The sequence below is a fragment of the Stenella coeruleoalba genome (assembly GCF_951394435.1).
Source record: "Stenella coeruleoalba genome assembly, chromosome: 10".
Taxonomy (NCBI): Eukaryota; Metazoa; Chordata; class Mammalia; order Artiodactyla; family Delphinidae; genus Stenella; species Stenella coeruleoalba.
Window position 1 is genome coordinate 61,193,433 of NC_137156.1, and position 22,552 is coordinate 61,215,984.

At 45.2% G+C, this 22,552-nt stretch overlaps 2 protein-coding genes and 1 long non-coding RNA gene across 4 annotated transcripts in view; 1 reads left to right on the plus strand and 2 right to left on the minus strand.

The window, feature by feature from the left end:
• LOC307193356 (zinc finger protein 621) overlaps window positions 1-22,552 on the minus strand; it is a 279,464-nt gene that overhangs the window by 239,769 nt on the left and 17,143 nt on the right. The gene's annotated exons all lie outside the window — the stretch shown is intronic.
• LOC307193359 overlaps window positions 1-22,552 on the plus strand; it is a 263,564-nt gene that overhangs the window by 184,361 nt on the left and 56,651 nt on the right. The gene's annotated exons all lie outside the window — the stretch shown is intronic.
• Window positions 1-22,552, minus strand: part of MYRIP (myosin VIIA and Rab interacting protein) — a 219,655-nt gene that overhangs the window by 65,208 nt on the left and 131,895 nt on the right. For both annotated transcript variants that reach the window (XM_079935218.1, XM_079935219.1), the window contains exons 4-9: window positions 16,971-17,107; window positions 11,445-11,525; window positions 8,277-8,374; window positions 7,970-8,050; window positions 6,787-6,930; window positions 27-174 (exon numbers count right to left, since the gene is read on the minus strand). In XM_079935218.1, the coding sequence (XP_079791344.1) occupies window positions 27-174; window positions 6,787-6,930; window positions 7,970-8,050; window positions 8,277-8,374; window positions 11,445-11,525; window positions 16,971-17,107 (689 nt within the window). The remainder of the gene's footprint in view (window positions 1-26; window positions 175-6,786; window positions 6,931-7,969; window positions 8,051-8,276; window positions 8,375-11,444; window positions 11,526-16,970; window positions 17,108-22,552) is intronic.

Consider the following 22,552-nt stretch of genomic DNA (forward strand, 5'->3'; position numbering starts at 1 on the left):
AAGCACATGCTACTTAGAACAGTTACTTGTCTCATCCAGCCTGTCCACGCTCTTCCAGCTGGGCAATGCCTCCTCCTCCCTCAGCTGCTGGTCCCTCGGCTGCCTCGATGCAGCCTCCAGCGAAGAGGTCCTCAGGGCATCTTCTCTGCTGAGTGGGAACGCAGACTGTGACCGCTGTGGAAAGAAAAGAGGGGAAGGGGTGACCTTGTAAGGCACAGTCCCCAGGAGGAGTGCCTTCAGATCTGCAGGCGTCCCACTGCATGGAGAAGACACAGCTGATGGTAATGTCTTTTCTCGTGTTGAGGTTTAGAAGTTGCACATCAGAGCATCATGCCATATAATGGCACAAATGGTTCCTGTTTATTCCATTGCAAGCACGCAGGCCTGCCAGAAAGCATCAGAGATGTGGTAGAATCCGACAGAGCAGGTTCTCACATGGCTCCTGTTTCCCCAGCCATTCTTTCGGCCAAGATTTCTTAGGGCCAACTGTGTGTGATGAAAATGAGAGCATCTTCCCTTCAAAGACCTCCAAACCTGAGCATTTCAGCGGTGTAAGTAGAAAGTTATCGCACAATCTAAGGGCTGCAATAGACAAGTGAACCAAGGATGATCAGTCCACAAGCCCAGAGCCTTTGCAACACATTCCCATTTAGTTAAAAAAAGGAAAATAAACTCTACCCTAAGGGCAAGTGGTAGAAAAGGGATTTCAAATGACTGACAAGAAACATGTTTGAGCTGTGTATGTTACAAATGTTATACTGAGAATCTGAAGCTCAAATGTTCTGTGTAGGGAATTTCATCAAACAGAAAGAGACCAATTTTTTCCATTGTCATTTAATGAAAGAATTCCCTTCTATTGGTGATTTACTTTGATCTTTTTTATGGGTGAAACAGGAACAAAAGCGTCTCTGAGCTAGGAAGCAAAGTATCCATCTCTGACTCAGGCCCCAGGCAGTTTGGCGCCACCAGCTGGTCAACCTCAACAACAACACTCCTGCTGCCTTCTCTCCCGGCAGGAACTGGCTCATCTTGGTAACTTGCTTCCTCTCCCGCCACAGGTCCTGAGAGTAGGAGACAAGAGGGGAGCATGTTTGGAGAGCTGTGGGCAGGGCCCTCGGGCGGCTGAGGCTGGACTCAGGACTCAGCTGTATCTGGGCTCCAAGACCACCTCTGCCACAACACCTTGGCTGAGTGACTCAATTTGTTGAGAAGCAGAAACCTTATCTTGCACTGCACACAGTAATTGCATAATAAGTGTGAGCTTTAAAAAGGTGTTTGAGAATAACAAAGGAGAATAGCAAACACCGGATCCAGGATATATAGGTGAGAAAATTGAGCATCATGACCAGGGTTTTGGGAGAGGACAATGCACTCTGTAGCCTTGCCCCGAAGGATGGTTAACCAGTCTGAGAAAAGACTCAGAGAGGGCTGAGGATCGAGCCCCAGCATCACCATCATTGCAGGCTAGGCCAGGGCCCAGCAGCCTGCAGACATAGGGCATCTGGCACACTTTGTTGGAGAGGGTGGTACAGCCAGTTCTGGTCCAGAAAGAGTCATTGGAAACCTCTTCTATTTCCCCTCACAAGACCTTGAGGCCGATCCAGGAGGAAGATGGGTTTGCATAACAAATACGGAACGCTTTAAGCTGTGTACCAAGGGTCACAAACTGCTTCCCACCCCTTTGATTACAGAAGAGAGTATGACGGGTCTCCAGACCTGCCGTTCGATGCAGCGGTCACAGGTTAATGCAGCCCAGGAGTGGAGGAGCTCTCCCCCTCTTATCGATTAGATGAGATTCAGTGTGCCTTCAGTTCAAACAGGCCACGGTCTGTGGAAAACCCCCTTCCTCAAGCTGGGCTGAGGATCTTGGCTACTTGTATTCTTGCTGTGTTATACGACACTCTATTGCAACATCTGTTTTTTTGCCTGGTGCAAGCAACTGAGGGAGGTTAATGGACTGCTAATGGTGACATCCTCAGCCCCTGGCACAGTAACTGGTACGGAACTGGAAATCAATGAATGTTTACTGTGGAGTGAATGTGATTTGGGCCGGGCTACAGGATAGGTTTTCAGAAGCCTGATTATGATAATGATGATGATCTTACTAACTTCTTGGATGAGACTGGGGATCAAGAAAAACAAAGAAGAAGCCCACTGTCATCCTCACTTATGTCACGGAGGGCAAGGTCTTGGAGGAGAGAAAAGCTAACACACACGTCAAGTGGCTCTCAGTTGGGTACCAGTTCCATCATTCTGAGGGCACAGCAAGCACTGACCCTGTCTCTAGCGCCCTGAACAGCTCTGATACTTCACAACAACCAAGGTTTTCTTGGGGTTGGGTATTCAGGGAGCCATCTATAATTTTGTGAAATCCTTCACAGATGATGAGCAGCTATCACAGAGGCAGAGATTAAGGGTGACAATCTGTTGGCAAGTGAAGTTATTAAAAATGAATAAAAAAAAATCCTTCCATGGCAAACCCCCATATATTCAGGGGAACGTACCCTTGACATGGCTCCCACCTTGGACTGTCAAGAAAACCCCCCTTCTGTGTGATTGCACAGCTCTTCCTGTCTCTCCTACAGTCCTATTCCAACATACTGACTCCTCCACAGACTGTGAGTTCCTTGAAGACAGGGATGGTCTTTTGGATGTGACCCTCGGTCCCATGTTTGTGACTGAATTTGTAGGATGTAAGACACAGGTGTGGCCCTAAGGAGCTGATGGCCTATTGCCAGGTGCAGTATTACTGCAGCCTCACCTGAGCTGTTTTCTGTACCTTGGTCTTTATTTTTCTATCTTCAAACTTCTCACTGTAAATCACTGAATACATGTTTGAAAGAGAGGAAATGATAGTATTTCATTTTGCAATGGCTCAAACAATATTTTATTTCTGTATGTGTGTGTCTGTAGGAGGTGGCTGGGCTCCATTTCTATAGGACAAAAATGCTCCCTCACCTACGAAAGCCAAGATCAAAAAATGAAAAGTCCTTCTGTGGTCCCAACAGGGAAGATGGGATCTATGTTTTTCATGAGTTGAGGATGCCAGGCTTTTGTAATCTATTTCAGGCAAGCCATTGTTTCAAACTAGGAAAAACAGCTGTACCCTGACAATCACAATGAGCTGACTCCAGCGCGTCTCAGGACACTGCTGGCCTGCTGTCTCCAGCCAGGGTGGAAAAGCCCCAGACCCTAGACCCAGTTTTGCCACAAACTCATTGCAGTAAACGTATTGCCCAGAAGATGGCGCAACCACGACATTTTTACTTGCCAGTTGGTTCAACCTCTGTGGCTCTCGGGAAGTGATGGGATTACTTGATTAATTTATTTGCCTTGTTTCCCTGGCTGGGCCCTCTGTGGCCACCCTTTCGTTCACACCCACAGCTTTTGTTTTTCTTCCTCTTACCCACCCTAGGGTCCATGGAAGAAACAGGGCTGGTGATGTCAGGTCGGGCGGGCCTGAGTTACAGTGTCTGCATGTCTGTGCTGGGGGGCTGGGCATGGAGGGTGGAGTCCATGGGTTCAGGAATGTTAGCATGCCAGCAAAGCCTTGCAAAGATGGACTGCGAAGTTCAAACAGGCCCCGCCTCTTAACTCTTTGGGCATGAATGGGTAATGTGTTGGGTAGAGGGTCCATGCCAGCTCCTCTTGCTATGTGGGATCTTGGGAGGATCTGTTCTAAGCTTCAGTTTCCTCACAGAAAGGAATCAGTGCCATGTCTAGCACACAGAATGCACTCAGTAAATATCAGTCACAATAATAGCATTTATTAAGCTCTGCCACTGAGCCAGGGCAAGACCTCCATCCCCTCACTCAGTCCTATTGGGTGCACATGAGTGAGTTGCGGCAGCCTGGAATAACTTGCCCAAGCACAAGGTTGGTGCAGGGCTTGACCTTGGGTCTGTCTGGCTCCGAGGTGATGCTCTTCCATGCCCTCTTGCTGCTGTGCCTGACACCCTTTGCTGAAAACCTGGGGACAAGGCACTCCTGGCTAACATGCTCCAACCCAGCAGGACCTGCCATCCAAACCAGCTGGTTCTGAAGCTTTAGGCAAAACTTGCAGTGTGATCATCAGTTACCTTTGTTAAAGCTTCCTCTGCAGCCGCTGGTCCCCCGTGTGGGCAGCAGCGTCCTGTTCTCCCTGTATTTCTTGGAATGTTATATTGTTGCTATGACTGCAATGATTATCATCATTGCCACCAGGGCAGGCTCCCTGAGGCACCGATCATGGCTTCAAAATAAGTCTTTGCTCTCAAGGAGCCCACGTCATAAAACAGGGAGAGAATGTTTTTAGTATCAAGGGTTTATGGGCAAAGGGATCGATAACAGTGTTCATATGAATAACAACTGAGGCATAGCTTTGCTTTGTATTTTTAGGGTCGGGCATAGTCATTAAATTCAATCCAATAATTATAACAATAATGAAAAATACTTTAGGTCTGTACTATAGTCATTTAAAGGAGTGAGCAAATGTGAGGGAGGAAAATGACAAAAGCACAAAGGGAAAAGGCTGAGGAAAATAGGGAAGGATAGAGAAGAGACAGAGTCAGACAGAGATGGACCTTAGTCCCTGGGCATAGCATATGCCTAGCCTCTGCTGTCATCATTATTATCAATAGGATCACCATATTAATACAGAGACGACTTTTTATATACACGCGCCCAAAGAGATAGGCACTAAATGAATTATAACCCCTGCACTGCTGCCTTTCAGGATATTGCATCTTAAGGCTTTGAAAGCTAGATTGCACTGACGCCCCTACTGGCAGAGAACCACACAATAAAGGAGGAAATTAAAAAGTGGACAATCACACTGAACTTTCTTTCAAGAGAGTAGATGAGAAATCCTGTCAGCATGGGGATGGATTAAGTTTGGGTTTAGCAGTTAAGCCCAAGGAGCCCAGTTATAGGGTTCTGCACAGTTACCCCTGGAGGCAGGGTATTCGTGTCCTTGGAGAACTGAGGATAAAAGAGGAAGCACTGCCAGGAGATCTCTGGTTTAGGGCCATCCAGGGTCTGTAGGTCAGAGTGCCCTCCTGAAGATATCACGAAGAGGCCATCCTTAAGCCTGCAGCCTGCCGGCATCCCCTGCCAGCTTTGGGTCAATGTACTGATGCCCAGCTCCGCCCCAGACCCTGTGAGTCAGCGCCCCTGGAGTGGGGCTCAGGCAGATGAGGAAGATGAGCGTCTGAGGCGAGAACAGCTCGTGGAAAGGTGGGAGAGCCACCTTCCTCGAAGTCCCCAAGAACCGAGGCTTGGCCTGCTGGTTCACGTCCAGGCTCTGGCCAGCCTCCAGAAGCATTTCTGCTTTTATGCCCTCTGCTTCTCGCTCCGTCTTTATCTAGCTCCCTAGACCAGAGCTGTGTAAAAAAACTTTTCAGGGAGGCTGGAAATGTTCTGTATCTGCACTGCCCAATAAAGTAGCCACCAGTCCCAGGGGCTGTTGAGGACTTGAAATGTGGCCAGTGTGACTGAAGAACTGGATTTTAAATTTAACTTTAATTAAATTGTCACTTGTGTCTTGTGGTCACCATATGGAACAGTGCAGACTAGAACCTCTGGGATGAAAGGGACCTTAGGGATCGAGTCCATTGATCTCACGTTTTAGAGGAGGAAGCTAGATCAAAAGCTTTGGAACAGGAAAAAGGTACTCAACTCCCGACCCCACTGATTACTACCTGTGGGAGCTTAGGCAAGTTATGCTAAAACTATAGTTTCTTTACCTATAAAATGGGCCCAGTAATACCTGTCCCCACCTTTCGGTGGAGAGTAAAAAAAATAACATGCGATGGGGTGATTTTCCCATGGCTTCCTTTCCAGTTTTTTTTTTTAATTGAAGTATAGTTGATTTACAATATTGTATTAGTTTCAGTTGTACAGCAAAGTGAGTCACTTACATATATGTAGTTTTTCAGATTGTTTCCATTATAGGTTATTATAAGATATTGAATATAGTTCCCTGTGCTTCACTTAGTATGATCATCTCTAGGTCCATCCACATTGCTGCAGATGGCATTATTTCATTCTTTTTTATTGTGCCTTTCCAGTTTTAAATTGCACCTGTGTGTTGCCCTGTCCCTTGCCCTGTGCTATGACTGTGGGCACCTGCAGCTGATAGAACACCAGCCCTGCTGGCCAGTCCTGCTCTTTCTTGCTGAATTTCCACACTGAGGGCCCAGCCTCTATCCCATTCTCCACACATCGTTGCCGGGGCTGCTTAAACACATACCAAAGGATTTTACGGGCTTGGTGACTCTACCGCAGATGTGGCAGGCCCAGACCCTTGGGGCACAGGAAGGACACTGTGCTGTGTGGTTGGGGATGACGAACAAAAAGGTCTACTCACACCCCGACTTCCTGCCCACATCCAGATGTGATCTCAGAAGGCAGTGGCAATTCTCTCGTTGTCATTTCTCAGTTTCAGTAAAGCAAGTGCTCAAGTTGTAAGAACACACCTGGCCTTCAGAAAGCCATTTTTTCCATGGGACTCAGTACAACTATTTTCAGGATTAATTTTAAAAAGGCTATTGATATCGTTATTTTTCCTAGATTGGTCTCTGTGTAAAAACCCACCTCCATGTGTGTAAGAGCACAGGCCTCCTGGCCCCCACGCAGCGCTCTCTGCATCTCTCCCTGCCCTTCAGGAACCTCAGGCTGTCTGGTGGGCACATGTGCTAACTATAGATGTTAAGCGTGGTGTCCCCATTTCTGTGGGGATAATGGCTCTGACTTGCACACATGCAGGGCACCTGTAGGGCATGGGCCGGCATGGTTGTGGGGACTCACCCAGAAGGTGGTGGAGGCGCGGTGGCCTCCCGGGGAGGCTGTGGTCCCTTCGTCGGCTGCCTTCGCACTGCAACTCCGGGGCTGTGGCCACTCCGGCTCCTCTTCTACGTGCTGCTCACTTTTGCTCTTCTGTTTTCTTATGATCTGGGGAGGAGGTGGGTGACAAAGGGGACACGTTATTGGAGAGGGCTCCAGTGCTATGTGGGGTAACTGGGACCATCTCTGGGAAATTCTTAGCCATGTAAGAGCTTAGTTTCAGGGTCTTCCCTGGCAATCCAGTGGTTAAGACTTTGCCTTCCGGTGCAGGGGGTGCAGGTTCAATCCCTGGTTGGGGAGCTAAGATCCCACATGCCTCGTGGCCAAAAAACCAAAACATAAAACAGAAGCCATATTGTAACAAATTCAAAAAAGACTTAAAAAAAAATGGTCCACATCAAAAAAAAAATCTTAAAAAAAAAGTGTTTCGTTTCAACAGAATACCATCTGATTTCAGGTTTTATGATAAAACAGCACAACTAAAGCCTTGAACATTCTACATCACTTTACAGTTTACAAGTAGTCCTTTTACAATGCTCACAACTTCTATTTATTAAGTGCCTACTGTGTGCCAGTCTCTGTGCTTGGCACCATAAATGCTTTACCTCATTTAATTCTCAAAATAATTCTAAGAGCTACATACTATAACTCTCCCCATTTTACAGATGATGAATGAGGCTCAGAGGTTATCAGTTAAGGACACACAGCTCATAAATAGTGGAAGTGGATCGCAAACCCAGAGTCTCTGGCCGTACATCCTGACTTTAGGAAGTGTCTGAAAGCCCTAAGGAGGGGGCAGATACCAAGCATCACGAGGGAAGGCTCAGCTTGTTTGCACCGCTTGCTAGGTTGGGCATGGCCACTTGGATTTAATGAGTCCATTTGTACGAAGGTCTCTGGGCTGGGTTCCTGGCTCCTCACCCACCAGCTCAATCCCTAAAGGCAACCACGTTCACACCGCTTAGTTTTTGCAGGGCAATTCAACCCCTCTGCATTAGCCCCAGAGTACAATGGAGAAAGTGAGAAGAAGAGAAGAAACGGTGCCCAAGACAACAAAGGCGCCTATGGCGGCTCTTCTGCTCACCAAAGGCCCTGGTCCAGGCCAGGGTGGTAAATTGCAGTCATCTGGATGCTAGGGCCCACCTACCTTCTGCAGGATGGTTGTGGCCAGTTCCTCAGTCAGCTCCTCCCTGTGGTCCCGCAGGTAACTGGCCTCATTCTGCTTGTCCTGCAGAGAGAGGAGGAGAATGTCGTGAGCTGTGGGTGTGTTTGGGAGACTTGGCAATCGCTTTCTGAGGAGTCCTGACCACAAATGCAGGGGGAGGATAGGCTCTAGTCAAGGGTGGCTATCATGATGATGGTTTCCCCACAACCTGCACTTTCTCTTGGCAGCCAGGACTCCACCCACACCTCCTCCCAGACAGACGTTGTGACGGGGGCCGGGCTGGGCATACCAGGCTATCCCCATAGGCTTCTGCTTTGGAGATCGCTTCTTCGATGGCCTCTTCAGCCACCCGTAGGGCGACAGCCAATGTGTCCATCATGCTATGTCCTAGACAGGAAACAGAACATAGACCGCTTTCTGAAAGGCAAGGACAAGCTCCAAAACATACAAAGTGGCTTAAAGACGACTGGACAAAAGGACTTAATATAAGGAAATAACGGTTCTTCATCCACTTTCTCAGATAAAGATTATGTTTTATTTTGTGCACGTAATGTATCATTATAATGATAGGGAGGAAAATTGTGAAATCTTCTGAGGGCTGTGCTCATGGTTTAATGCAAACACAAAATCCATGGAAGAATTTTTTAGACTCTAAACCCATACTATCGATAACATTGGCCGATCTTGCTGAGCTCAACCACGTGCTGGGCTTCAGACTGAGTGTCTCATACATGATCACAGTGGATCCTTCCAACAACTCATTGAGTAGGCACCATTTTATAGATGAGAGAACTGAAGCACAGAGAGGTCAAATAACTCACCCAACGTTGCGCAGTGAGACAGAGAGCTGAGATTTGAATTCAGGGCTCTCTGTCTCCAAATCCTGTGATTTTAACCACAAAAGTGAGATAAACACAAGCCAACATGATTTTTAAAAATAATGCTATCATATATTTAGTGAACATATTTTTTGCATATGGTGACAAACGGAAGATTTCCCAAGTCAAAGGACTTCTGCAGGTGACAAAATTCTTTTTGAAGTCAAATACTTGGAAGAGTTTTGCTTCCTGGAGGTACTAGATTTTTTGCTTCTTACTTGAAAGTGAGAATCTCTATCATTCGTCTCAGTTCATCCCAGAAGCCCGATTCACATCAGGCACAAGAACAGAGGTCTGCAGGGGCTGCTTGCCTATGTCTCCTTTTCCCCGATTTCAACCTCCTGTTTCCATTTATAATCTCCTAGTCATGCATTATTTAACACATGCATATCTCCTGAAAGCTGCCTCAGATTCTTTGTAGAATGAGACAAGGTGTAAATATATCAATTCATTAATTAATCAATCCATTAATTAAAATACTTATTTCAAGCTTCTTAGGCTCCTAAAGACACACATGTGAACAGAAAGTGGCATTTGGCAAACATAACAAAATCTCCCAAACTAACCCAATTAAAGTCAAAACCATCTAGCCAGGCAGCTGACAAGGACATCACAGGCTGGCTGTGACAGTCCTGACAGAGACACATGGGGGCAACCCAGCTCAGGGCTTGGCACCCCTCAGGTGGCTGAGTGAACACATAATTTCCCCAGTGTTTCTATAAGAAGAGTCTATAAAATTTAAGTTGTCACTACATTCAGTGCTCCCTGGAGACAGACACTGTATCTCCCATCTCTCTTCTTCAAGATACCAATCAATGTATTCTTCATAGAAGTGGCGCCCCACAAATTCTTGTTGATTCAAAGTGCACCAAGACCTCCCCAGCACTAGGGTCTCTGAGGGTCCCAGTGATGCCTCGACAGACGCGAGCTGAGCCCATGCTCTCATGTGCTTTCCGAGCTATTGGGTGATCAGGTGCATAGCTAACTGCTAAGAGGCATGCTGGAGATCCTATGATGGGGATAGTCACCAGCTTCCACAGAGCCCTGGAGAGGAAGAGCCTAGAGCCATCAAAAAGGGTGGAGGCCACGTCTGTGGTTTTGGCATGAGGTGGAGTGGAGCGCTAAGACGTTTGGGCTGAAAGTGAAGGCTTGAGAGGGTGTTTCAGAGATAAAAACTGGTGGGGTGTGGAGGGAGGATAAGAAAGCAGAGGCAGAGTGACCGAAGTTCAGAGGACCAGTCAGGTGGGGGGGACTGTTAGTTTTATGTGTCAACTTGGTGAAGCTATAGCACCCAGCTGTTTAATCAAACACTAACCCAGGTGTTGCTATGAAGGTGTTTTGTAGGTGTGGTCCACGTTATGGTTACAATAGTTGACTTTAAGTAAAGGAGATTACCCTTGAAACTGTGAGTAGGTCTCATCCAATCAGTTGAAAGGCCTTAAGAGCAAAAACAGAGGTTTCCCAGAGAAGAAATTCTGCCTCAAGACTTAAGCATCAACTCCTACTAGAGTTTCTAGTCAGCTGACCTTGCCAGGCCCTGCAGTTGTGTGAGCCGAGTCCTTGAAACGAACCTCTTTGTGTGTGTGTGTGTGTTATCTGTACATACCCTATTGGTTACTCTGGAGAACCCTGGCTGATATAGATGGTTACTGAAATTAATATTAATTCAGGAGAGTTGAGGGCAGGGAGGTGCTCAGGCCATAGACCTTGGAACAGAAAGAAAAGGATGGGATTGCAAATAGAACCCATAGGAACTTGGGTGACTGGGTGGAAGCGGGGAGGGGGATTGAGGAAAAGATAAGTCTTGCTGGTGGACTTAAGTGGCTGAGGAGCTTGACTGGGATATGCTGAAGTTAAGATCCCTGGAGGGGCTGCAGGTCTTGGTGACCAAGCATCACAACACTGAGTCTAGAACTCTGGGCTGAAGTAAGGGCTAGGCATTCAGACAGAGGTGCACCAAAGCCATGTGACTTCTCCCAGGGAGAAGTCTCAGGCAGTAAGGATGACAGAGGATGAGACCTTCATGAGAAGGTGCCCAAGGAGAAAACAGAGAGAGTGCAGAAGCACTGTGGGGGGCCACAGGACCAGGGGGACTAGGAGACACCTGTTGCCAACACCCAGTACTTTGGAGAAGGAGCCGGAGTGTTGGAGGAGGTTTTATTTGGAATTGGAAGAAGTTTGTTTTGCTTTTAACCTTTGCTCTAAGGGGATGACTGTACTGGCATAAAAAAGTAAAAGTTGATCAGTAAATGGTACATTATTTATAAGAATATTTTAATATTAATTGCACAAGTGAGTATGTTGATTGTCACATTCCAACTCCAGAAAAACACACACTAGTTGATTGTAAGTATCTAGAGGTTGGTACGGAATGTACTTCTCTAGGCTACTCCTTAGATATATTCACCTATTTTGATGATGGATTCACAAAAATGGCAATAAAAGAAGACCCAGGGAGACTCTCACACACAATAACAGAGTTGCATCAGTGGTTCCAATGCCATGGGGGACCCTGACGGTCTGAAGGTGTTTATAATGCTCTAACCTCCCATTAGGTGTAAACCCTTAAGCAAACTTACCTTCTGACTGCCTATAAAATGTTGAGTCACTGCCTGAAATACTTCCTTCATTCTCCAGGTTTGCGTCAAAAAAGCTTCCTCCTGAGAGAGAGGGAGGGAGAGAGAGAGAGGAGGAGACAGAGAGATATAAGATTATCCAAGGTCTTCAGTGAGCCCAGTGCGCTGTGTCACTGAGTTGGCGGACCACCATTACCCACTTTGATTGTTAGCCTTGCAAATGGGTTTAGGGAATCACTGGGTTCTACAGTAATGCTACAGATTTTGACCAGTCACATTTTTCTTTCTCATACTAATTCCTTGTGTAGCAATGCTTCCACCCCCAACTTTCTTCCAGAGCCTTCCTTGGAGGCAATATAGAATCAAACATGGAATAATAGATTGAAGTCAGAGATATGAGCTCATTTCCTGGACCTGCAAATGACTAGTTGTGTGACCTTGATCAAGTTACTTAACCTCTCGGACACTTGGCTTCCGTACTAGAAAAACTGTGATAATGGTAGAACTCTGCTCATGATGGGTGATGAGACACTGCATGCCTGGTCTTTAGCTGCTGTCCATGGCATCAATCTAAACAGTGGCCTTTAGCCAGTGAGTAAAGTGTCATTAGCAGTTAGTGGAAACAAGCCCAGAGCAAGACAAGGTAAGCCATGGCATTTGATCTTTTAAGGCCCACTGCCTCTTCTCTGGTCTTCTCTCAGTTGAACACACACCCTATCTTGGTTCCAGGCTGGGAAGAGCAGTTGGCTAAACCTTTTTTAAGTTGGGGATTTACCATTTGTGTTCACGTATTAATTCATCAAAAGAGATATTTGAAGGTGTGGAGGTGTGGATGATGTCTCTTTCCCTTTTAAATTACTGTATTGTATCACCAGTACCCAAGATAGCACTGAGACAGCAGGGGGCTCAAAAAAATTCTTGAATTGGATGCTGGTGGAAAACACTGATAGAACCAAGAAAATAAATGTGGGTCTACAGCTCTTAGCTCAAAATGGGGAAATGCTATTGATGTCAAGTCAAACTAAGCAGTAGACCTTTGATACACATAATACAGCCTGTGCTTCCTTGGATGGGCTGCGTGGGGCTCCAGTGGGGGAACTCTTAGGGTAACTGCTGTAGGCATCTACAGCGGGGTCAGCAGGCTGCTACCTTTATGAAATAGGTCATTAGTGTGTGGCCTGCCATGGGGACTCAGTCTGACCATATACTATTCTCTGTGCTTGTGTCTTTTGACCAGCCTTTCAGAAGACCCATAGTCACTTATTCCAGCTCTGTGACCATAATGAAGTGACTTTACCTTCTTGGGTCTCCATTTCCTCACTTATAAAATAAGGCTTTAGGATAAGTCATCAGTTCAGTTCCCAGGCCATACATCTAAGTGCAGATATTTCACTTTGGCCTGGCTGCATCTGGCAGCCATTCATTCATCCAGCAAATATTTCATGGGCATCTAGTAGATGCCTGGCCCTGGGCTGAGCATTAGGGTGTACTGGTGAGCAAGGCCAGAAATCCTCGCTGCCCTGACAACCTTGATAGTCTAGTGGGTGAGAATTCATTAACCAAAAATTTATATAAATAAATATAAAACTATAGATATGTTGAGTGCTGTGACTGGGTGGTTCATAGAATAGGGCAAGTGTTCAGCAGGGAAGACTGACCTAGACTGTAAGTAACCAGCCAAAAGGGTGTGGGGGTGGGAGGGAGTCCAGGGCAGAGCAAACAACTTGCACAGGCACAGGCAGTGGGGACAGCAGGGTGCATCTGAAGAGCTAAAACAGAGGCTGGGTGGCTGGGCTGCGAGAGGAGAGGGAACCTGGGGTGAGGTGGGCTGGCAGCAGACCACACAGGTCACAGTGGCCACATCAGTGTTCTGATCTTTGTCCCACCATGAAGCCACTTGAAGACAATAAAGTCTCCACAGGGGTGATCTGGTTAGTTGTGTGTTTCTAAACACATGTAAAGGTGCACGCCGGCTGCTGTGTGGAGGACAGCTTGGAAGAGGGAGAGGGTGGGTGTCTAGAGAGGAAGCTGAGAGTGTGGCCCACCCTCTGGAGTGTCCCTGTGATGGGAAAGAGCATGGCAGGGCAGAAGTGGCGGAAAATCTGTAGTCCAGGAAGGGCTTAGGAAATGGGAGAGACTGGGCATGTTTACAAGTCAATAGGAAGGAACCGCTTAAGAGAGAGGCTGAAAGGCAAGACAGAAGGGCTGCGTGAACTTGAGACCTTCATGGAAGGTGACGGATCAGGTGCAGAGGTGTACACGGTCTGCCCTGCGAAGGAGGCGGTGAGGCTGTCTCCTGAGACAACGGGGATGGTGGTGGGGAGCTTGATGGGGGTGGAGAAGATCTGAAAACATCTTTGGGAGAACTGCGCTGACCAGGACAGGCTCTGGATTTCCATGATTATAAATCTTCTAGTACAACAACTCTCCCTGTGTCCCTTTAAATTCATAGGTGGGAGCTTCTGTGTCATTTAGGATGATGGGATTTTTCCAAGGGCAGAAAGCAACTGAACTGTTTCGGAAAGCACTGACACAGCAGCCAGACATCAAGTCAGAGCTTCCATGAGCTGCAGGAACCTCCAATTTCAGGCGACTCAGTGCTTTTAAAAGACCATGTTGTTAGTCAAATCCCACATAAAAGATGTCATAGATCTTTCCAAGAATCGTGTCAAAAATAGATATATCACGTTAATAAATAAAAGCAAGATTTATTTTCCCCATTTTATTTATCCAATACTAACTAAATGTATGTATTATTTAACAAATTGTCTAGGGATTAAGTATATCAATAAGGGCTACTTTCATCTTTTCATGTAGTGCTTCTTTTTAGAATAACTGTTAAAAATGTCACACTGAATCTATCAGATAAACCACATGAGCGTTGGACATTATACATTTTTTTATAAATCTATTTACTTATTTCTCTGGCTTCACTGCAACGTTAGCTCTGAGATGGCAGGGTCTTACCCATCTTGTCACTCCCAGGTCTTAAACCAGGCATTCAATAAATGTTTACTGAAGGAATGAGTAAGTCTTAGATTTATCTGACAAAACGAATGGGTCTCCAGTTCTGCCTAATCTGGTCACCTGATATGGGCTGCAGGAGGAGGAAGTGAGCTTGGGACTGATGGCTGTGCAATGGGTACATGTGATGGGTAACCCATAAGATTCTGTGAACTCAATGAATTTTCAATGGACTGAGTGTTTTTTTATGGCAAACTACACTGGTCCATGCAATGGAGATGTTTCATAGATAAAAGGAGTTTTATACTGAGAGTCCTGGAGCAGAGCACAGGTCTTGCACCCTGTAGATTATGTTCTGACAATCAAAATTCTGAAACTAAGTACCCTCAGATGGAGTTGAAGATGGAACCATCTTATTCAGAACTCTGCCATACGAATTATAGTGAAGTTCTAGCTGAGGTTCTCAGTCTTGGCTGTGTCTTAAAATAACCCAGAGAACTTAAAAAAAATATCCGTTCCGGGGCCACCTCCAGAAATTCGGAAGTAATTGACGGGGTGGAAGACGATTCTGGCACTTTTTCAAAGCTCGTGAGGTGACTCTAACGTGTAGTCGGGCTTGAGGATGGCAGATGACAACCATACCAAGGTGCTGGGTTGTAGGTAGAAGCTAATGCTGATGTCTCCACGGTCATCTGACATAATCAGGACACTACTTACACACGGGAGATTTCTCCATGCTTGAGGTGTAACTCAATTTTCTAGGTGGTATGTAGAATCGCTCTCACTGTTTTATGATCACGACTTTACAGATTTGAGTACCATCTCATAAATTGTCTCCTGCCTGCTTGTCTTCTTGTTGCTCAAAAGGAAATCTTAGTTTAAAATGAGATACAAATCATGCTAAAGCAACTGATTCTAGTACTTCTATGAAGTGTCTTGGTACCCACAAAGTGCTTTTAAGACTGAATTGTGTAATATTGAGGACCTAAGAGTTGCCAGCCACTGGGCCACACTTTGGGAACACAGAGATGAAGAAGCTATTGCTTCTGCCTGGTCCAGCAGGAGAGGAGCTTTGTAAACCACCACCTGGATGCAATGTGATAAGTGCTGTGATTGAGGCCCAGATGAGAGATGTGGTGAATCACAGAGGGCCTGGGACCTAAATCTGCTTCAATAGTGTCAGCGTTATTCCCAGCAAATGATACGCCTTTGAAAATGACACTTGAACATTTCAAAGCCTTTTGCCAGCCCACTTGTAATTCATGTTCCCTTGCTCCACCTGTGGGACCCGAGGGAGAAACAGAAAGAGACCAGAGTTGTGCTGTTTATAGGATTCTCCAAATGAATTTGCTTCTCCCCTTCACTTTGCATGAAGCAGTAGAGAACATCTATGAGATGTGAATGTGGTGACATGTAAAGCGGTACCTGAAGCAGACGCAAGGATGAACAAGAAAGAAAGTATGGGATGCAAATGATGAGACAATTCTATTCTGGAACCTTCTTGAGGTATCTCCTTGGGTTGAAAACCTACTGTTAACATGATTACTTTTAAACTTTATTTCTTTTTTGTCTTTGTTCCTAGAGAAACATTTTTAGAAAAATCAGCAAAGAGCAGTTAAAAATAATATGTGGAGACCTTCAGCCCTGCTCTCTTAGCTACAGGCTTCCTGAGTGGTTCGAAAGACAGAGATTCTAACGACTAACACAAAAGACCCTAATGAGTCTCCGTGTTTAATGCTTCCATCCTATTTCCCCCTTGTCTCAGTGGCTGGCATATTTTTAGATTAGACACAACCAAAGACTTTATTGAGAATACAACAATGTAAAATAATGATGGTGAAAAAGCTCCATGTGAGATTTTCTTTCTTCCCTCTTTCTCAGGGATAAAAGGCATTTACCTGTGTCAGCAAAGTGATGAAAAAATCTTCCTCTACACAGAAAAAAATAGCCTTTTCTGGGAGGACATGCTGTTCATATTCTGACAACCATTTCTCTCCACTGGCTGGTCCAATAGGAATATAGAATATAATTTCTCATTCTAATTACATTGGTTGTCTTAACAGCATAGGTAGAATTCATCCTTTAAACTTCCTGGGAGGAAGCTGAGACTTTTCTAACTCTCCCATTACATTAAACTCTGGGCCTGGTATGTATAGAATTTTGGAGTAGGAAGGAAGAGGAGTGGGGGGCATATCCTCTGAGTGCAGACCTAGTCTGCACAACCAAACAAAGATGAATTTCCAATGTTTTAATCATTAGGGAAAGATGGTCAAGAATCTTTCATTTCTAGGGATTTGGAATTAAAATGTCCACAATATGCAGAAACACTTTGGTCCTCCCAGCTGCTAACATATCCAGCCCAGTGGAGATGCGGGAATTAAAGGACTTAAAACTTAGAATCTTTGGTACATGTCCTTCTATTTCTGCTCCTTACTAGAACCAGATTATTTAAGTCACTTTCTCTGTCCCAGGTGAGTGTGCCGCAGTGTACAGGGCCTCCACGCCAGGCCTTCTTCTTTCCCGTCAACCCCCCAAAGACTCCCAGATGGCAGGCAGTCAGCGTACCTAGGATGTCAAAGCACCCTCCGCTCTCCAGCCGGTGTTTCCTGTACAGGTTCTTCAAGACCTTGGCGCTGCCAAAGCGTTTGAAGCGGCTCTTCACATTATTGTAGAACCATTCCAGAGACTGGGTCCTCAGAACCCTGAGGACAACACAGAATTAGAAAACAGAAAATTAGCATTAAAGGACAGAATTATGAAATGGTGGATTGCAAAAGTTGCCACAATACTTCGCAGCTCCTTCCATCAAGAGGTGGTCTCTACTCCTTAGATCTGGGCTGGCCTTATGACTTGCTCTGATCACAGAGACTGGTGGAAGTGATGCTGTGTGAGTCCAGAGCCTGGCAGCTTCCTCTCTTGCTATTCGTGGAAGCCCTGCAACCCATCGCCATGTGAACAAGCCCAAGATAGACTTTGGGATGACAAGAGACACTTGGCCCAATCCCCCCTCTTGCCCCAGCCAATCCCTAGACAGGTGAGTGAGGCCATCGACTGCCGGTTGACTGAAGACGCATGAGTGACCCTAGGTAAGACCAGCAGAAGAACCATGCACCTGCGTCCATCCAAAGAGCAAGCTGATAAATGCTCGCCACTTGAAGCCACTAGCTGACGCATCTGTTTAATAGCAGGCTTTATATTTGACACTCTTACTGCATTAACACCATTTCTAATTCAGCTTGGGAGGATAAAAAGCACAGGTGAGACCCTGGGCTCTATGGCAGAACTCTGCAGCCTCTTTCTTATTCAGCCTGAAGCACTGTGGGAAGGTGGTTTCCTGGTCAGTGCTATAATGCTCGGTACAAATCACTGACACAATGCTTCTTTTTTCTGCCTGACCAGAACATGTTTCTAAACCCCTCCCATTTTAAGAATAGCTTTGGTTGTTATTTTTCTATTATGAATGTAATGATGCATACTCAGTTTAAAAGTTCAGAGAAGCAAAATGAATATAAATTCTTCTAAGTCAATGGATGAACAAGCACACGTCCAGCTGCTCTTCCTCCTCAGATGCCAGTGAAATGTGAGACGATATCCAAAGGGAAAGAAATCTATAGAGCTGAGATGGGAATCAGAGATTTTCTAGATATCTGGAAAATTCTAAATAAGTGACAACTTAAAGGTAACAGAACGTTGTTCTACAAAGCAGGCAGAAGGGCTGGGACTCACAGACTGAGAGGTCCACTTTAAAGTTGATTGATGGGGACTTCGCCGGTGGTCCAGTGGTAAAGAATCCGCTTTCCAGTGTAGGGGACATGGGTTCCATTTCTGGTTGGGGAAATAAGATCCCACATGCCCCGGGGCAACTAAATCCGCGTCTGCCACAACTACTGAGCTCACGCACCTCAACGAGAGAGCCTGTGCGCTGCAAACTACAGAGCCCATGGGTCCTGGAGCCCACACACCGCAATTAGAGAGAAGCCTGCACGCTGCAACAAAGAGCCAACACAGCCAAAAAAAAAAGAAAAAAAGAAAAAACAAAAATAAATAAAGTTGATTGATGAGTACTCAGCCATAAAAAAGAATGAAATCTTGCCATTTGCAGCAATACGGATGAACTATATTCATTATGCTAAGTGAAATAAGTCAGAGAGAGAAAGACAAATACTGTATGATATTACTTATAAGTGGAATCTAAAAAATACAACAAACTAGTGAATAAAATGAAAAAGAAGCAGACACAGAGAAGAAGACTGTCCTTGGAAATCATAACCTCCAGGCTTACGATTTATTTGAGAGCTTTAAAAGCACAAAAGGACTATGACTCTAGAATAGAAATATTCTGCAGGCTGCCTCTCCTGCACACCACCCTGCTCTCTGAGCAGCTGACCTCCGCGAAGTTGCTGCTGCAGGGCTCTGCGTTGCAGGTGGACAGGTCCACAAGGGTAGGGGGTGGACGATAGTGGTTATTGTGCCCTTCATTCTTCTTTGCCTTTTGGGACACTCCCCCTCCTTCCCAACTGAGTCTATGTTTTTCTGGAAAGGCTGGCCCCTCCTCCTGGCAGCCTTGGGGGTAGTCACATGACTCAGACCTGCCAATCAAGGTCTGAGGTGGGACTTTTACTGTTGTTGGAAAGAGATGCTCCCTTTCTGCTGGGCTGGCTTGGTGGCAGAATGAAAGCCTGGGCTGCTGGGGCCACCTTTGCCATTACTTGGGGGGTTATTTGTGGTCTTCTGAACAAAAGCAGATCTGACAGCGGGAAGGAAAAGGATCCTGTTGATGTACTTTGAACACCTGGATCTACCCAAGCCTGAGGTCAACCCTTGGACTCTTCCATTACATGAGCCAATAAAATTCTCTCTTTTGTTTAAGGCTTCTTGGGTTGGGTTTCTATTATTTGCAATCAAGAATCCTAATGCTTCAAGTACATCACAGGATGAGCTCTCCATTAAGTCCCTGGTTATATCAAAACTCTATGACATTTAGAAACACATTGATGACCTCAAAAATAGAATGCCTTGACTTGCTCAAGTCAGAGAGAGGAATCAGGGCACTGACTGGGCTGCTGGAAGGTGGGAGGACAGCACTGAATCCTTGGAGAATGACCTGCACAACTACAGCCTGATTTGGAGACTAGAAAGCTTTCCCGTAAGAAGTGATATATTTTGGATTATGTTTTGACTTAGAATTAATGTGGAGAGCTTTTCTGGAAGCCCCAGGGAAGACTCAGTCATGATTACCTTCATTTGATATTACTGCTTTTATTTCACTTATTTTAAAATTCATGGCTCAGAGGAAACTCACAGGAAACATGCAGTTCTTGGGGCAGAGGTGTGGGGAGAGGGCCGTGAGGATGCCAGCACCCAGGATGGACTGGCTAAGCGCTGCAGGGTCCCTGGCCCACCCTCACATCTCCAGCTTCCCCCTGAACGGATGCAACTGCAGGCAAGGGTAGATGAGAAGGAAGGAGCCCTGTGTCAGCAACTTGCTGGAACAGAAGGCAGAGTGGAATATGCGTCTGTGCATGAATTCCTTCATCTGTTCATTCATTCATTCTTTTATTCCTCATTATTTATTGAGTGCCCTACATGGCAGGCACGGTGCTAGGGATATGGGGAGTGACAAAACAGATGAAGCTCGTACCCAACAGTGCTGTCGGACTAATCTCAACGAGTGCCAGATGCGTCATGAGATGGAACCGAAAGTCAAGCCAAAGGCATCTCCAGAATGGCTGGACAGTCTGTGTCCCACAGGCATTGGGTTCTGGATCATTCCCACAGATGTGTGAAAAACAGAGCCCACCCTGATTTATGGCTCAGGCATTTTTTTTCTAGACTTTTAAAAAAATTGAAGTATAGTTGATTTACAACTTGGTGTTAGTTTCAGGTGTACAGCAAAGAGATTCAGATATATATATATACACACACACACACATATATTCTTTTTCAGATTCTTTTCCATTATGGTTTATTACAAGATATTGAAAATAGTTCCCTGTGCGACACAGTATGTCCTTGTTTTTTTATCTGTTTTATATATAGTAGTGTGTTTCTGTTAATCCCAAATTCCTAATATATCCCTCCCACTCCTTTCCCTTTTGGTAACCATAAGTTTGTTTTCTACGTCTGTGAGTCTGTTTCTCTTTTGTAAATAAGTTCATTTGTATCATATTTTAGATTCCACCTATAAGTGATATATGATATTTGTCTTTGACTTACTTCACTTAGTATGATCATTTCTAGGTCCATCCGTATTGCTGCAAATGGCATTATTCTGTCCTTTTTTATGGCAAATATTCCATTGTATATATGGACCACATCTTTTTCTTTATCCATTCCTCTGTTGATGAACATTTAGGTTGCTTCCATGTCTTGGCTATTGTGCTGCTATGAACACTGGGGTACCTGTATCTTTTTGAATTAGAGTTTTCGTCTTTTCCAGATATATCAGGCATCTTCTTTAATGATGCCCAAACTGCCGCTTCTCAGCCTCAGACAACACATAGGAGGGGTGCCTTAGGAAGGACAGGGAGCCAAAGTCCTGGCGATGAGACTTGTGGCGAAAAGCTTTCCAACTTGGAACTGTCCAGAGGGACCCTTCTTGATTTCCCTCACTTATTTTTGTAAATGATCCCAAGTTATCCCTAAAAATGCTCACACAAAGGTTCTTAGTTCTGTGCAGTTCAGTTTCACAGTCTTAAGCATGATCATTTCTTTCAACACTAAGGCTTTAAAAAAATCAACAGCAACCCTTCAAAATTCACCAATCACAACATAGTTAGAATTGATTACTTTTAGTCCTTGGAACTACTGTTGGTTCATCTGTAAAATGATGGTCACACAACTGACAAGGATAGGGAATATAGGAGGAGGATCGGGTTTGGGGGGAAGGTGGAAGTTGAGTTAGGACACTTAAATTTGGGGTGCTCATCATATCCCCAGGTGGCAATACCTGGTGGGCACTGGATATACTAGTCTGGGACTTGGATAGAAATCTGGACTAGAAATATGGGTTTGGTAGTCTTTGGTCCACAGGTAGTATTGAAGCCAATAATTGGTGTAACGGAGGTATAAATCATCATTATCTCTATTTTACAAGGAAAATCGAAACAAGTAATTTGCTGGTGTCACTGACTGAACTAAGAGTAAGTCAGGGAACAGACTGTAGACCTCATCCTTGGGTCAGTGCCTTGATGTCCGATCGGGCTATTTTCCTTCCAGAACCCCTAGTTAGTGTTCTTATTGCAAATGATGGCTTTTATTTCAAAGTTTAAGCAAACAGAAAGCACCATGGATCAAGGAATCAGCAGACAATGTAAAATCGTTGTATCATTTCCCTAAAACAACCTACTTATCACATTGTGAATACTAATCACTTCAAGGCACTTATTTGTATGAGAAGTTTGCTAATTATTTTTATGACATGAATAAACTTGTAAATATGGTACATTCTCATCAGAAGACAGACTGGAATCACGTAACTCATCACAAGAGCAGCACTGAAATTATAACCCCATGAAAGCTTTGCCCAGGAATGCCAGACTGATTTTTGGCTCATTAGACAAAACAACACGATTGTGAGAACGAAGGAACTGCCTACATAAGAACTGCTCATATCCTGGCTGCTGGTGATGAAGCAAGGCCGCCTTGGCCCTCAGCCCTGGCACGGCAGGCGCTGTGCAAACTGAGCTCACTATGGGGGAGAGTCTAGGAGAGTCTGTGGATCCCACTACTTCCTGTATGGTCCTCGGAGCAGCACTGGGACACTTCTGGAGCCTTGATGGAAATGGCAATCCCAGACCTCTATTCTCACCCTGAGACCTGCTGAATCAAACTGCACTTTAGCAAGGTTCCCAAGTGGTTACTATGTATATCAAAGCTTGATAAGCACTGGCCTAGCAAAATTAGCTGGGTGTTTTCTGAGCCCACATGTGTTTTTTATTTTGTTTTTAATTTTGACTACAATCCACTTAGGTAGGATAAGAGAAAGAACAGCTGACTTGCCTCCCTCCTTCCTGCTTTTCAAGGAAAAAGAACTGAACTGGGTAATAAAAAGTTTGGAAGAGGAATAGAATAATTAAAATGGTACTCCCAAAATCAGATGCCTTCATTCCAAAAAAATAAAATGCCAAAAATACTGTTGAGCCAAG